A 14253-nucleotide genomic window follows, 5' to 3' on the forward strand; every position below is an offset into this window, starting at 1 on the left:
TTAGTAGTTGCTTTATATATTTTGGTGCCCCTTGATTGGAAGCATATATATTGCTAAGTGTTGTGTCTTCTTGATGTATGGTCTCCTTTATCATTATGAAGTGTCCATCATTTTCTCTAGTTACCTTTTTTATCTTGAAGTCTATTTCATCATATATAAATATGGCTACACCCGCTTTTCTCTCGATGCCATGTGCTTGGAGTATTGTTTTTCACCCTTTTGCTTTGGGCCTATATTTGTCCTTCCAGCTGAGATGCATCTCTTGAAGGTAGCATAAGTTTGGGTTTTGTTTTTTGATTCAAACTGCTACTCTGCCTTTTTATTGGTGATTTCAGTACATTTACATTTAGAGAGATTATTGAAATATGAGGTTTTCCTATAGCCATTTTATCTTTTGTTTCTAGTAGCTCATTGTTTCCATTGTGTCTTTGTCCTTGTGTTTCTGACTCATTTTAATTTGGTGGTGGTATTTCATGATTTTCCTCTCTGTTCCCTCTTGTTTTATGTTATGTGTCTCAGTTCTGGATTTTTGGTGTGTGCTACCGTTAGGTTTATGTAAGGAAAGTTTATACACACACACACACACACACATATACACACACACATACATACATATAGATAGAGATAGAGATATAGTAATCTTTTTTTTCTGCATGTGCCTTATCTCTATTCCCTTTGGCAGATTCAAATTGTTAACCCCTCTTTTTCTGTTTTTGTTGTCTGAAATTATTCCTATTTTTTCTAGGTTGCAATAGCTGTTGTCTTCTACTCTTTTTAAAGTTATTTTACCTTTAACCATTATATAACATTTAAAATTATTATACCCTGTTCTTAATAAGGGTTGCACTTTCCTGTTTCTTTCCACCTGCTAGTCATCTTACTCATAGTTATAGATAGTTTTACTTTTTTTTTCAGGTAGAATGACCACCTTTAGTATTTCCTGTAATCCAGACCTTGTGGTGGGAAATTCCCTCAGCTTCTGTATGTCTAAAAAGGTCTTTATTTCTCTTTCATATCTGAAGAGGAACTTTCTCTTTCATATCTGAAGAAGAATTTTGTTGGATATATTCTTGGCTGGCAATTTTTCTCTTTCAATAGTTTGAATATTTGGTTCCACTCACTCCTAGCTTGTAAAAATTGTGCTGAAAAGTCCAATGATAATCTAATGGATTTTTCTTTATAAGTTACCGCCTTCTTTTCCCTGTCTACCTTGAGAACTTTCTTTGTCATTAATTTTTGACAATTTTAATATAATATGTCTGCAGAAGGCCTTTTTGGGTTGAAATACTTAGGTGTTCTGTTTGCTTCTTGACTTCAAGGATCCAGTTCTTTTCATAGGTTTGAGAAATTTTTGATTATTTGTTTGAATAGGCCCTCTGTTTTCTTCTCTCTCTTCTCTTTTTGGTATACCCAGTATTCTTATATTGCTTTTTCTGATGGTGTCAGGTAGTTCTTGTGAGTCCTTTCATTTTTTTCACTCTCAATTTTCTCTCTACTTCCCTCTGCATCATTTCCAGATTTCTATCTTCAATATCACTAATTCTTTCCTCTACCTGGCCAGCTCCATGTTCTAAGCTTCCTATTTCATTCCTCATCTCTTTTAATAAGTTATTCATCTACAGAAGTTCTAGTTGGTTCTTTTTCAGAGTTTCAATCTCCTTGGTAAGGTATTCTTGTTGTTTGTTTCTAAGTTCTTTGAACTGTCAATCAGAATTTTCTTGCAACTAGTTGAGTTTTTCTTTTTCAGAAGTGCAATCTCGAATTCTCTGTCATTTAATCTTATTTTCTGGAAATTTTTCATTTCCCTTCTGAGCTGCCTTGTCACCTTGGTTGTTCACGGTGTTTGATGGACTATTTCTTAGCCTAGGCATTAGTGGGTATTTACTCAGCTTTAAAAAAAAAAAAAAATTATTACATAGAGATCTCTCTTTAGCAGGCTGATAAGGTTTTTATTTCAATTTCCAGTAGGTGGCGTTCAAATCTCCTGCACTGCCCAAGCCTCCTGGATCTCTGCTTTTAGGTTAAAATAATCTAGATTTTGTTTGTTTCGTTTTGTTTTTTAGTGAGGTGTGTGTCTCTTCTGTGACCAGGTCACCTCGGTCCCAGGGCTCCACCCCCATGGGAGAATGTTAAGGGCAATAGGGGTCCGAGCTTCTGAAAAGGCCCTGGAGTCCCAGTACTGCCCCAGCAGTCAGATGCTACGATCCACCACTTCCTTTCAAATCAGCCTGACTGGGTCGGGGTGGGTGGATTGGGAGAGGCCAGCTGTGTGTGTTAGCTCTTCTCCTTCCGATAATGCTGTCCCTAAGGTTTTAGCTGTCTCCCTTCTGTATCTCCACCCCTATCACTGGGACAGGCCGAAGTGTCTGTTTAGTACTGGTTGCACAGATTCCTCTGAGGCTCAGTGCTGGCTCTGGGAGGATAGGGGCAGGGCGTGGGTATACTCTTGGACAGTGGGGTAAGGCAGTTTCTAAGACATTCAGTCTCTGCCCTGCTCTCTACTCTGATCACTGGCCACGTGGAATATGCTGATCACTCAGGCAGGACTGTGCAGTGCTTCAAAGAGCCAAGGAGCTACCACATAATTCTCCCCTCCCCCTCATCCTGCAGGGAGCTCTGGGCTGCATTCCAGTGTCTTTTTTCCTCTCTTTCCACCTCCCTGACTTACATGATTGGCCTACTTTCAGATGCTCTGATGAGACTCTCAGATGTTCTCGTGTGCAAGTTGGGTGTTATTTGTTGGACTGTAGCTGTTCAGTTTATTGCAATTCCATGGGGAGAGATCGGGGAAGATCCCTCATGCCACCATGCTTCTGGTGTTACTGTTATCCTCACTTTACAATTAAAAGTTTGCTAAATGCACAGATTTGAAAATATTACACTGCCAAGCCTGAGTTTGGGAGCAATTTGATTTCTGTGGTTCCCTCAGATAAGCTCAGCCTTCAGAAGGCACAAGAAGAAATTGACTCAGGTGGTAGAGAAAGCAGCCCCAGGAAAACACTTGGCTCTGGCAGCTATCCAGGCCACTCTTGGCACCCAAAGTGCCCAGGAACTGTGACGCGTCTATCTAGCACTACAGCAGTATAATGAATTGCGCCCAGCGAATTAGGCAAGCTTAGGTGTGGCAGTATCACCTGTGCCATCCATCAGACATAATCTCCATCCAGAGAGCCTACTCAGGTCCATCATGCCCACTGGCCACCAGCTAACTATCGCCTGGCCTTGCTTTGGCCCAGAACGCACCTGGCACAGCAGCACACCACAGGGCAGGATGCTGTCATTTTAGAGCACCCACCTTTTCCCTGCTCCCAGGGCCCCATTATTCCACACTGGACATCAGGGAAGCTCTTGAGAGATCAGTTGAGTCTGGTAGAAGCGGAAGGCCGCTTGTGGCCTTATGCACTCAGCTCTCACATGCTCCAGCGCTGGGTGCTTTGAGACCCAGTATGGCCACTGGGACAAAGCCACAAGCTATATCCTAATGAAAGGGAGCCATCACCCCCACCAGGGGCAGAGCCGCAGGGCCATCTGTGGCCTGACGCCTGTCAAGTTGCCTGCTGGGTGAGGCTCTGGCTAACAGCTTTGTTAGAGAAAGCCACTTGTGACAGGCCGGACATGGGCAGAGCTACACAGCACAGTGCGTGATCCAAAAGTGAAATTTGAAACAGAGGAGGAGACCCACTTACAGACTCAGAGGGGTCACTGAAGGCAGAAACTGTGATTTGTTTTGATAGAACTTTTCAACATATGAGCCCAACCCCTCAGTTTTCAACAACAGCTTCATTTGAGCATAATTCATGTAACGTAAAACATCCTTTTAAGGTGTTCGATTTTGTAATTTTTGGAATACTCGCAAAGTTATACAACCTTCACCACTATCGAATTTTAAAACATTTTCATCAACTGAGATTATAAGGATTGCATTGAACCTGCAGCTCAGTTTGGGGAATATTGCCATCTTAGCAATAGTTATTCTGTCTTCCGATCCATGAAAATGAAAGATCTCCATTTCTTGCGGTCTTCTTTAATTCCTTTTAATGATGTTTTTAGTTTTCATTGTACAAATTGCACTGGTTTGTAAAATTTAGTCATAACTATTTTTTATGCTGTTGTACATGGAAATGGTGTCTTAATTGCATTTTCAAATTATTTATTGACCTTATATCCTGCATTATTGCAACCTGAACTCAGTTATTAGTTCTAACAGTTTTTTGCTGGATTATTTAGAATTCTGTTTGTTTATTCGTTCATTTGTTTGTTTAAAGTTTTTCTTTTTAGGTAAAATTTGTAATACTTAGGATTTTCTATACACAAGACCATATCATCTGAGAAAAGAATTTACCTCCTCCTTTCCAATCTAAATGTCTTTTATTTCTTTTCTGTTTCTAATTTCCCTGGCTAGAACCTTCAGCGCAATGTTGAAGAGAAGTGACAGCAGCCGTCCTTGTCTTCTTCCTCATTCTCAGGGGGAAAGCATTCAGTCTTTCATCATTAAATACGATGCAACTGTGGGAATTTCACAGCAACTCTTTAACAGGTTGATGAAGTTCCCCTCCATTCCTGCTTCGATGAGTGTTTTTATCATGAAAGAGTGTTGCATGTTATCGAATGCTTTTTCCACGTCTACAGAGATGATCAGGTGGTTCCTGTCCTTTAGTCTATTAATATGGAGTATTACATTAATTGATTTTCAGATGTTGCGGCAGGCTGATTAATAGTTCCCCAAAATCCCTGGAACCTGAGAATGTCATCTTACATGCCCCCCCCCAAAAAAAATTATTTCGAAGATGTAATTAGGCTAAGGACCTTGAGATCAGGAGATTATGCTGTAGTACTCTGCCATCCATAAGTGCTTCTCTCCAGTAAAAAAAAAAAAAAAAAAAAAAAAAACCTGAGGAAGGTGACTTGTTTACATTTTTGAAGTTATTGAAGAACTATAAGGAGGAAGCCTAGCCCAGCAAAATCACCTCTTGCACACACCCAACTTCTACAATTTCTGTCTTTAATCTCAGAGGCTACAAAGCTGTGATAGAATCACTTGAGAAGAGGAAAAAATATATATTTCAAAAAGCCACAAAAGGCAATAATTTTCCCAATCTGTCTTCATGTACACTGTTAATAATAAAAACTGATGTGTCAGCCTCAGGCCTTAAACTTGGGAGGGGCTCATAGTCAGGTAAGAGAGAGAAGACAGACAAATTTCAGTGGAAGTTAAAAAAGTGAAAGGTGCCAGGAAGAAGTTAGGATTAAATGAGTTCAGAAGAGAGTGAAATGCCTTCCTAGCTACGGAGTGTATCAGGAGCCCCATATGGAGAGAGAACTGTAGGTGATGTCACATGCACCAGCCCTTCTGGCAATGTTTCAACCATGCTGGATACTCAGGCACTACCTGGAGCCACTTCGCAACTGCAAAAAGTTAAAGGTGTTACTCATGTCACCTACTACCAGGAACCCGCCTCAGCATTCCCTCAATGGGAGAAGCATCAGAGGCAGGGTCTAATCAGAGGTAGCCTACAACTCACCAGCTCCAAAGGCGAAGAAAAAGCCTTTGTCAGGCAACTCCTCCAAAAGTGTCTTCACCCACTTCCTCATTCTCTCATTCCGCTTGTAGATAAGCTTTTGGCTGAAGTAGCTGCCAGTCCCCTGAGCAGTAATGCATTCCTGAGGTGGTAGCACAGCATTAATAAAATTGGGAACCTCCGTCAAAAAAAAAAAAAAAAAAAAAAAAAGATAAAATTAAGGGCAACAGAGTTATGAATGAAGTTGCTTAATTTGGGCATCAAATCACCCAGCCTAGTCTACGGTCATGCCACCCTGAACAAGCCCAATCTCTTCTGATCTCAGACGCTAAGCAGGGTTGGGCCTTGTTTGTACTTAGATGAGAGACCACCTAGGAAGGCCAGGTGCCGTAGGCATGAAACATAAAAAAGAAGGAATTATAAACTGACAAGGTCCTTGCAATCTGTGAGGTCAATCAAAGATTGCCTTGCCTAAAAAAAAAAAAAAAAAAATTTTAATTAAAAAAAAAAATCACCCAGCCTAGAGGGTCAAGATGCTGTCAAGAGAAGGAAGAATGACACACCATTCTTGGAGTCTCCCACGTGCTACTTTTCAAACTGTAATATCATCCTCTGTAACCCAAGTGAAATGTTTTAAATAAAGTACACTTAAAGAACTCTTCGGCTATTTAAAACAGTATCTCTGTTCCATTAAAGTGTTTGATGCTATGTGTTTATATAAGGAGACCATAACTGTGCATAGTACATCCATAGTTTTAATTTGTTTAATTCACTCACGCTTTTTTAAATAAAAATAACTTTACATAGTTAAATATTTTAGAATCAATAATAACAATTCTACCAAATACATGAAATTTCTATAAACATGCAATCGTTTTATAAATTCCATACATTTAAATGTTCATTATTTCTCCCTCTTGTCTTTGCCAATGTTCTTTGCCCTCCTGCCAAATATTTCACCTGATTCTGGTACACATGTTAGCCACTTGCAGTATTTTGGCTCACAGCAGGGTGCTATTACTCCAGAATTGTGACAAAGGGGTGGTTCTTGCAACCCAGTGGGCGTAGGCATAGCTGACACTGAGTTCTTTCCCCACTATCAGCCGTCTGGCTCCCCAATCCTCAGCCCCCCCAACCCCTTATCCTGGGTTTGCTCTCCTCTACCGAGGGATTTAACAAGGTTAACCAGTACCTTAGTCAAACACAATGTAGAATATCTACCCTGCCTACTTCTCCTATTTCTGGTAGCCTCTCAAAGAACTTCCATACGTCCTCACACTCTATAACACAGTTTATAAAATTTCCATTTTATGTATAACATATCTCCTTTTGCTATTTCTTTAAAAAGATATCTTTTGTTTTCAAATCAAAAGTTTTATCTTCTTCTTTATCATCTTTTTTTATCATGTCATTTAAGGAAGATCCTCCTGTCCATTTCCCAAAATCTCTTTTCTTCAGCAGAGCACTTCCCTTTGTACCAACCGCTCCACACAGGTGCCCAGAAGATGCAGGTAGAAGTCCCGCTGCCATCCTGCTCCACCTTCTAAATGCCAAACATGACCTACAACCCGCACCGCTCAGCCCTGGCCAGCCTGGCCCTCATTCCCCAATGGCAGGCACATTCCCTTACCCCACACCACCTGCAGGGCCCTGAGCAGGACAGGTATAAAGAAGCCAAAGGAAGAGAGGTATAAGACATCTATTCTCTAATTGCTCCATCAGCCTTATTATTTGCCCACATAACTTCCAAATCCCCACCCATGCTAACTTTTTCTACTGCTTCAAATTTTAATTTTCCAATTAATCTTGACCTTTCTCCTCACTTCCTTCACTCCCACCAAGAGTACACATAAGAATTATCACCACCAACGACTCTATTTCTTTTTTCGTGTCTTTCTGTGTTCCCGTTCCTCTTGCTTGCTTTGCTCTGGTTTCACTTTCTCCCATTCTAGACTCTCTAGAAAGTTCATTATGTCTTTTGACACTTGTGGGGTAATGCTGGATTCGGCCTCTATCGTCCCTTTCCTCAGTGCTGTCGTTCCTTTTTCACCTCTCATACTCGCTCACATTTCCTTATGACAGGGTCCCCACATCTAAGAGACCTAGATAGCATCATGCACACCCACCAGCTCCTTTCTCTTTCTCCAGTGTACTTCTGTATGAGGACTCTGGTTGCGCATGAGGAGAAAACACACTTCCCTATCTCAGAAGCTTAGCTGGCACTTGACACTTCTACATGACCTTAGTAGGGGGAGGAGGGGGGAGGCAGAAATCATGGTTTGTCTGTGGAAGTTTGTTGATAAAAGCATAACAAATATCCATCCTACCTCCATCCTGTACAGAATTTGCAATCCTCTGAGCTACTTCCTTCCCCTTGATGGCCCACAGGTAAAACCTGTCCTGTGTGTACACTCACTGCACAGATCAGACATACCCTGCAATACTGCAGGATGAAATCTATGTCTGGAAATGCTGGTAGCCTTCCCAGCCTCTTATGTGCCACCCCTGTAAGAATACCATGGACCCTTCAGCTGTATCATGCTCACACGTTCCTAGAAGCCAGTAAAAGCTGCAGAAAAAAATTTTGTTCCATATTTCTCAAAAGTGTTACCTAAGTCAGGCAGAGGCTTTCAGACTCAGTCTCTTCCCCTCTATGAGAGTGGTATCATGCTGCCTGCTGTCTATGCCATGAGGCCTGCTGCCGAATCCCTTAAACCTTTATCCTTTGACTGGGATCCTGGAATTAACTTTAATCAATGTCCCTCTCAGTTCTTAAGTTTCATAAAGAATAGCTTTGTTAGCTGCAACATATCACTTAACATCTAACTCAGCCCAATTTTATTTTTAAGGTCCCTCATGGCCTTGTTCCTTTGTACACAGATGTCCAGTATAAGCAGGTAATGTCTTTATTCTTGTATTTAAATGCATGCTGAGCTGGGCAAAGGACAAAGGCCCTCACCTGGGAGCTGTCATGGCTGAAGATGACAGAGCTGAGGTCCCCACAGTTGTAGTGTTCAATGAGATCCTCTGTCATGCAGGGGATCTGAAGATTGCCTGCTCGCGGGCTCTCCTGCTGCAGGTGGGTCTGGTTCAAAGCAAAGATGACCTGAAAGAGGAGAGAAAACGTAGGTCCCTTTAAGTTCACTGACACAGCAATTAGTAGCTGACATCTTATTTCTTTTGTCTGTGTTTGACAATTGCCTCTCCTCCGTGACATAAATTCCTGGTCAGTATCCAAAGAAAAAGAGAACATTTCTGCCAAGTCAGTCCCCATTAGGTCATCTGAGGCGTGCCTTAACAGGGACAGAACTCCCCCATAAGAATGACTGAGACGTGAAAAGACCCAAAGAGCTGGCTTGTGAGGAACAGCTAATGCAGCTTGGGAGGGGGCACAGGAGAGACTGGGGCACATAGACACACACATACCAATGGGTTCCAATATATGAAAGACTGGACAAGAATATATATACAATATACGTGGGTCTTTTCTAACCATCAGTGCAGCATTTGCCAGCTAATGGATTCATTGGGTCCATGGGATGTTAATAGAAGTTATTGCGGGGAAAAAAAGGGGGAATATGAGGGCTAAACAAAATCAAACAAGTTTTGTCTGTACAGAACTTCTTAGAGTCTTTGATCCATTAATGTGTGATGTGTTTCTCCCCAAGGCGGGAGAGAGTGCTGGGTCTCTCAAACTTATTTGAGGAAAACATCACAAGAGAAGAATTTGCTGGAACATCTTTTGGGAAAATTCAGATTCAAGGAGTTTTACAAAGCAGTGAATTCTTCATGGTTCTGGAGAGCTTGGTCAGAGGAGAAGTGGGGATTCCGGCACCAGGTGGGAACTGAGGCTGGTACCCTCTACAGGGCCCTGACAACACTACTGAAGATGCTGTGGCATTTTCTCTCTCTCTCTCTCTCTCCCCAAGTGATACACACCACCCGTGACAGCTGTGCTTCCACTAACTCCCCCAGGAAATCAGTGTACAGGATACTACCTCTGTTGAAAATAGCCTCTCTCCCTTTGCTCAAATGCAGACAGGCAGCGAGTCTGAGTGCTCTGACCATGAGATTTTCGGCAGGAAGTTTTCAATTCTCCAGAGACAGTACAGGTCTCAAGTCAGCAGATAACCCTATGCGGCCCAATCCGCTTTCTCTCTCCTTCCACATTTCTCCTCGTTTTGAGTGGCAAAGAGGCCAGAGGTTTAATTTGCTTCCCACAGGCCACTGCGGCATGGACCTGCCTGCTGCACATCCTTCTTCCACACCCCTGCCTCCCTAGGTTCCTATCCCTATCATGAGGCTTTAACCAAAGGGGGAGGTGGCAGGTCTCTCTCTTTAAAATACCTTCCTTTCCTCTCTTCTCTTGACAGGTCTCACTTCTCCCTGTGAGAGACAACTCCAGCCTCTTCTGGAGGTCAGCTCACGAAATATCTGCAGACCAGCCTCTCCTGTCTGGGGACAGGACCTTCTGGGCTATATTTCCATCCTCCCCACCCCTCTGCTAGTAACATGAGTTGACAGAGGCAAATACACCCAGGTACACGCCCTAAGTAAGGAAACTCAGAGAGCTGAGCACCACAGAGATGAGCGCCTGGATTCAAAAACTATGCCATTAGCACCTCTCCACCCCCACTTGGAATTGCTAAATAACTTTAGATTCACTGGAAGAAAAAACCTTTGGAAGGGAGAGGGGCCTTATGAAGCACCTCCCAGGTATGCCAGGCCCTAGGCACATTCTGTCTCAATCAAACTCCCCTAAACCAAATCTGATTGACTCACAATGTTTGCTGATGGATTTTGCTATTCTAAAAGCATTCAGGAGGAGCCCAGGTTACCTGTTGCTAAAAGACCTCCAAGAGTTTCCATTGATTCCAAAATGTTTTTCTTAAGATGTTCTTGACATTAGAAAAGATTAAGCCATTCATTTTAATGGACATACCAGGCTGCAAATGGGGAACATTGTATGGCCACATCACAGATTAAATAAGATCTTTATTTATTCAGACCTTTCTCAACATGTTCCATATTCAAATGTCATTCACCTTAAAGACATTTCACCTGTTCATGAGAGGCTCACAAAGCCTTGCTAGAATGTTTGTCTTTGCTTTTTATGTTTACTTTTGATGATTAAGCTTTTAAAAAAAAGTTTGCATACCAAAACTAAGCCAAAACATTAATGAATTTTTAGTGCTTACTGTGTACCAGACCCCCTGCTAGTGTTTTGCTTACATTCTCATTTAATCCTCCCAACATCCTAAGGTAGTAAATATTGTTAATTCTATTTTAAAGATGAAAAAAAATGAAGCAAATAGTAGTTTAATATTGTTTAAGGTCACATAGCTTAGTTAACTAAGATAGAGATTTGAGCCCAGTCAATAGCGGTGTCTAAGATCTTTACCACTTTGCTGTACATGAGGTATGCTACTACCAAGTAGCAGTAATTGGCTTTTGCCACGTGGTCTAAGTTAACTTATTAGGCTTAAGTTAAAGAATTAGGAATCTGTAATAAGGAAGAAAAAAGGGAGGAAGGATGGAAAACTGGGCGGGGAGGGGATGGAAAGAGAGAGAGAGAGAGAAAGAAGGAAAGAGGAAGACAGAAAGGGAGTCAGAAGGGAAAGTGTGCTAAAGCTTTTTTTAAACTAAGATTAAGAGTAACACGTACATTATACAGATAATCCAGAAAGGAGAAAAGTATAGAAAGAAGTGGTAAATTACCATAATTTTAACACTCAGGTTTTAACTGAATTGAACAACTTATAAGTATATCATGAGTATTATTTCCCTTCAGTTTATTCTATACATTTTATACAGTTGATTATATTACACATAAAATTCAGCATCCTGCACTTCTTTTTGACTGTGTAGGCATTTCCTCACATGACTAAAGCCTTGCTTAGCGTCAAATATTATGTGATGTGCCATAATTTAGCTAAACTTTCTATTTCAAATATTAGGGTCCTTATCTTTAAAAAAAAAAAAAAAAGATCATGAATAACACATCATCAGGAGTATCCGCAAGCAGAAAGTTTTTCTGTTTTCAAATTATTTCTTTAGTATAGATTCCTAACACAGGGCTATTGAGTCAACAGGTATGAATCATTCAAAAGTTTTTAGAAACATTTATTTTTGCTTTTTTAATAAGAAAATTTTGATTCTCCTTTAGAACTTAAATTCAAAATGAATTTAGTAACACAGACAATCTCCCAAAGCCAATTATATAAAGAGGGCCCACGGATGCAGCCCCAGCAGTAGGCCCAGGACACCGCACTGCTGTGACTACGCGCCCACCATCCCCTCTACTTGGAAGGCTCTTCCTACCCTTCTCCACATGGCGAACACACACCTGTCCTATGAAATCACGCTGGAGAGTCTCCTCCTTGATGAAGCCTCCATCACTAACTCCCAGGCACAGTGAGTCCCATCTCCTGTGGCTAAGGGCATCTTGTGACTAACACACCACTAATGGCATTACCGGTTTTGTTACCTCAAGAGTATCAACTGTGTCCAACTCACCTTTGTATCTTTACCATCTGGCACACACGACCCAGTATTCTGTAAATGTTCAATAGGTTATGACTTAATTAATAAATTTTAGAAATGACTCCAGAGACCTAAAGTCTGAGGCAAGATAGATATTCATAAAAGAAGCCTGATAAAATCTCACCTGCCAAAACAAATAAGGAAGCATTTCCAGTAAAGCCAGACACAACAAATTTATCAGGAAAGTAAAATTAGGGGTCAGGGGGGAGCTGTGCCTGAGCCTGGGAAATTAACAGAACCTCCTAACAGAGTAGTCAACTCTTACCCCAGAGACTCACATTTTATTTGAGCTCATCCCTCAACCACTTTGGGAGGTCTACATTAGGACTTGTTCCTTGAGTGTTCAACCTGACCAAGCCTCCATTCTCTCAAGCTCCCATATTCTCTCCTTGTATCACCAAGATCGATAAGCTATGTCACAAAAACAAATCAAACCTGAAATCTCAATGGCTCAGCAAATGTGTACAGCTTGCTCACACAAAGTCTGAGTAGATCCGTGGCTCTTTCATCCATCTAGTCCATTAGGAATCCAATTCTGTTTACCTGCAACACTGCCATCCTAACATATAGTTTCCAGGGATGCCATAGCAAGGGAAAGGAGTGAACATATACCAGCTCTTAAATGCCTCAGCCTGGAATGCCCACATTTTATTGGCTAGAAGAGGTCACATGGCCTTGCCTAAATCCTCAAGGAGGTTGGGAAATGTGGTTTTTCCATTTGCCTAGGAAATGTGTAGAGAATTTAAAAGATGTGAGCACTAATAGTTTGATTATAACCCTCTAACCTTAAGGTAACTCTCATCCCTTAAAATAAACCCAAGAAAAATGAAAGACCCTTTACTTCTTCCTCATCATCATAGCAACAAAAGGTTAATGGGTATAAATGTGTCATTTCTTATACTTGTCCTATGAAATTATAAACCTAAAAGCTTTGGTTAATATCTCACAGACCATCTGAAATTTACTGCCCAATTGTGGGCAGACCCAGTCTTCTGTCTGCCTTGGGAGCTTTGCCTTTGCTGTTCCCTTCACTTGGCACACATGGCCCACACGGCTTCTGCCCACAGACATTTGACCATCATTAGCACTCAAAGCAGCTCTCTTTAGATATCAGACACTTCCCTATTTAGAATTACACACTGTCCTTGGGAGAAGATGGACATTAGGATGGTGACCTGGGCAAAGATGTTCATCAATGACAGTCTGTTGGCCTGTGGTCTTCAATCACCAAGAGGCACCAGTGATCGAGAGTGAGGGACATAGTGGAAGGGAAGGCAGGAAAGGGAGCAAAATGCCAATTGTGATCCTGGGTTACCCAAGAATTCTAGAAATTTGAGTGGTTGACCAACCAAGGATCATCAAAAATGAGCTAGATGATGAAAGGTATCATGAGCGTTCATTCTGTGTCAACTAATAAAAGATAGAATCAAAGCGAGTACAGTGCTAAATGTTCCTGAAGTTCATTCATTTATTCCTTCTTCCTTCCATTTATTAATTCAGCCAATAGACAGTTATTGGATGCCTGCTAATCCAAGCACTAAAGTTGTAAGACCGTTGCCCTTGTGGGTGTTTTTAGTAACACAGAAATTTGCTTTTTAAATCTCTAACACAACCCCCGTCTTCCCTTCCAGAGCTGCTGCAACTGCTCTAACTGAGGGGGGTGGGGCGGGGGGGAGCTTTAATGTGGTGCTTATTTATATCCTGGCTAAGGCTGTAAGGCCTTAAGCATCTTGCAGATTAAAAGCCAGCACAAGATAAGACACTGACCATTCTGCCTCAAGTGTCCACCTAAGGGATGACAAGGAAGGGGCTGAGGTTTTTTGGCTAGAAAGATCCCGGCCCACTGTGCTCACTGGCAAGCCCCAAGCACCAAACAAAGCGCTCAGTATCTATCCAATGCAACACACTCAATGAAAGCCAGAGGGAGGCTCAGAGAAGTGCCTCAATGGAAAAGGCTGGCATGAGGTCATCTGCAGAGGCAGCTGCCCCAAACTCTTTCCTCAGTGGTTTAGGGATCAGGGAAGGTCTCTGGTGCACTGTATATGTTTAAGGAAGGAAAGCTCTCACTGAAACAAATAAAACTACTTGAGAAAGAGCACATATGGGTTCCTGAGGAAGAAGTCCCTGAGAGACAAAGGGCTTTACAGGGTTTCCTTGGAGCCATAACACTCCCGATGACTCAGGCCTTGTT

General features: G+C 41.7%; 1 protein-coding gene and 1 pseudogene across 1 annotated transcript in view; one reads left to right on the forward strand and one right to left on the reverse strand.

The window, feature by feature from the left end:
* Positions 1 to 14253, reverse strand: part of TRABD2A (TraB domain containing 2A) — a gene marked incomplete at its 5' end in the record, with an annotated part of 76080 nt that overhangs the window by 16965 nt on the left and 44862 nt on the right. Inside the window, 2 exon segments of the mRNA XM_036224322.1 lie at positions 5523 to 5697; positions 8479 to 8625. Of these exon segments, the coding sequence (XP_036080215.1) occupies positions 5523 to 5697; positions 8479 to 8625 (322 nt within the window).
* LOC118605654 lies at positions 5797 to 5915 on the forward strand (annotated as a pseudogene).

The sequence above is a fragment of the Rousettus aegyptiacus genome, unplaced genomic scaffold, assembly GCF_014176215.1.
Source record: "Rousettus aegyptiacus isolate mRouAeg1 unplaced genomic scaffold, mRouAeg1.p scaffold_m13_p_7, whole genome shotgun sequence".
NCBI classification, from domain to species: Eukaryota; Metazoa; Chordata; class Mammalia; order Chiroptera; family Pteropodidae; genus Rousettus; species Rousettus aegyptiacus.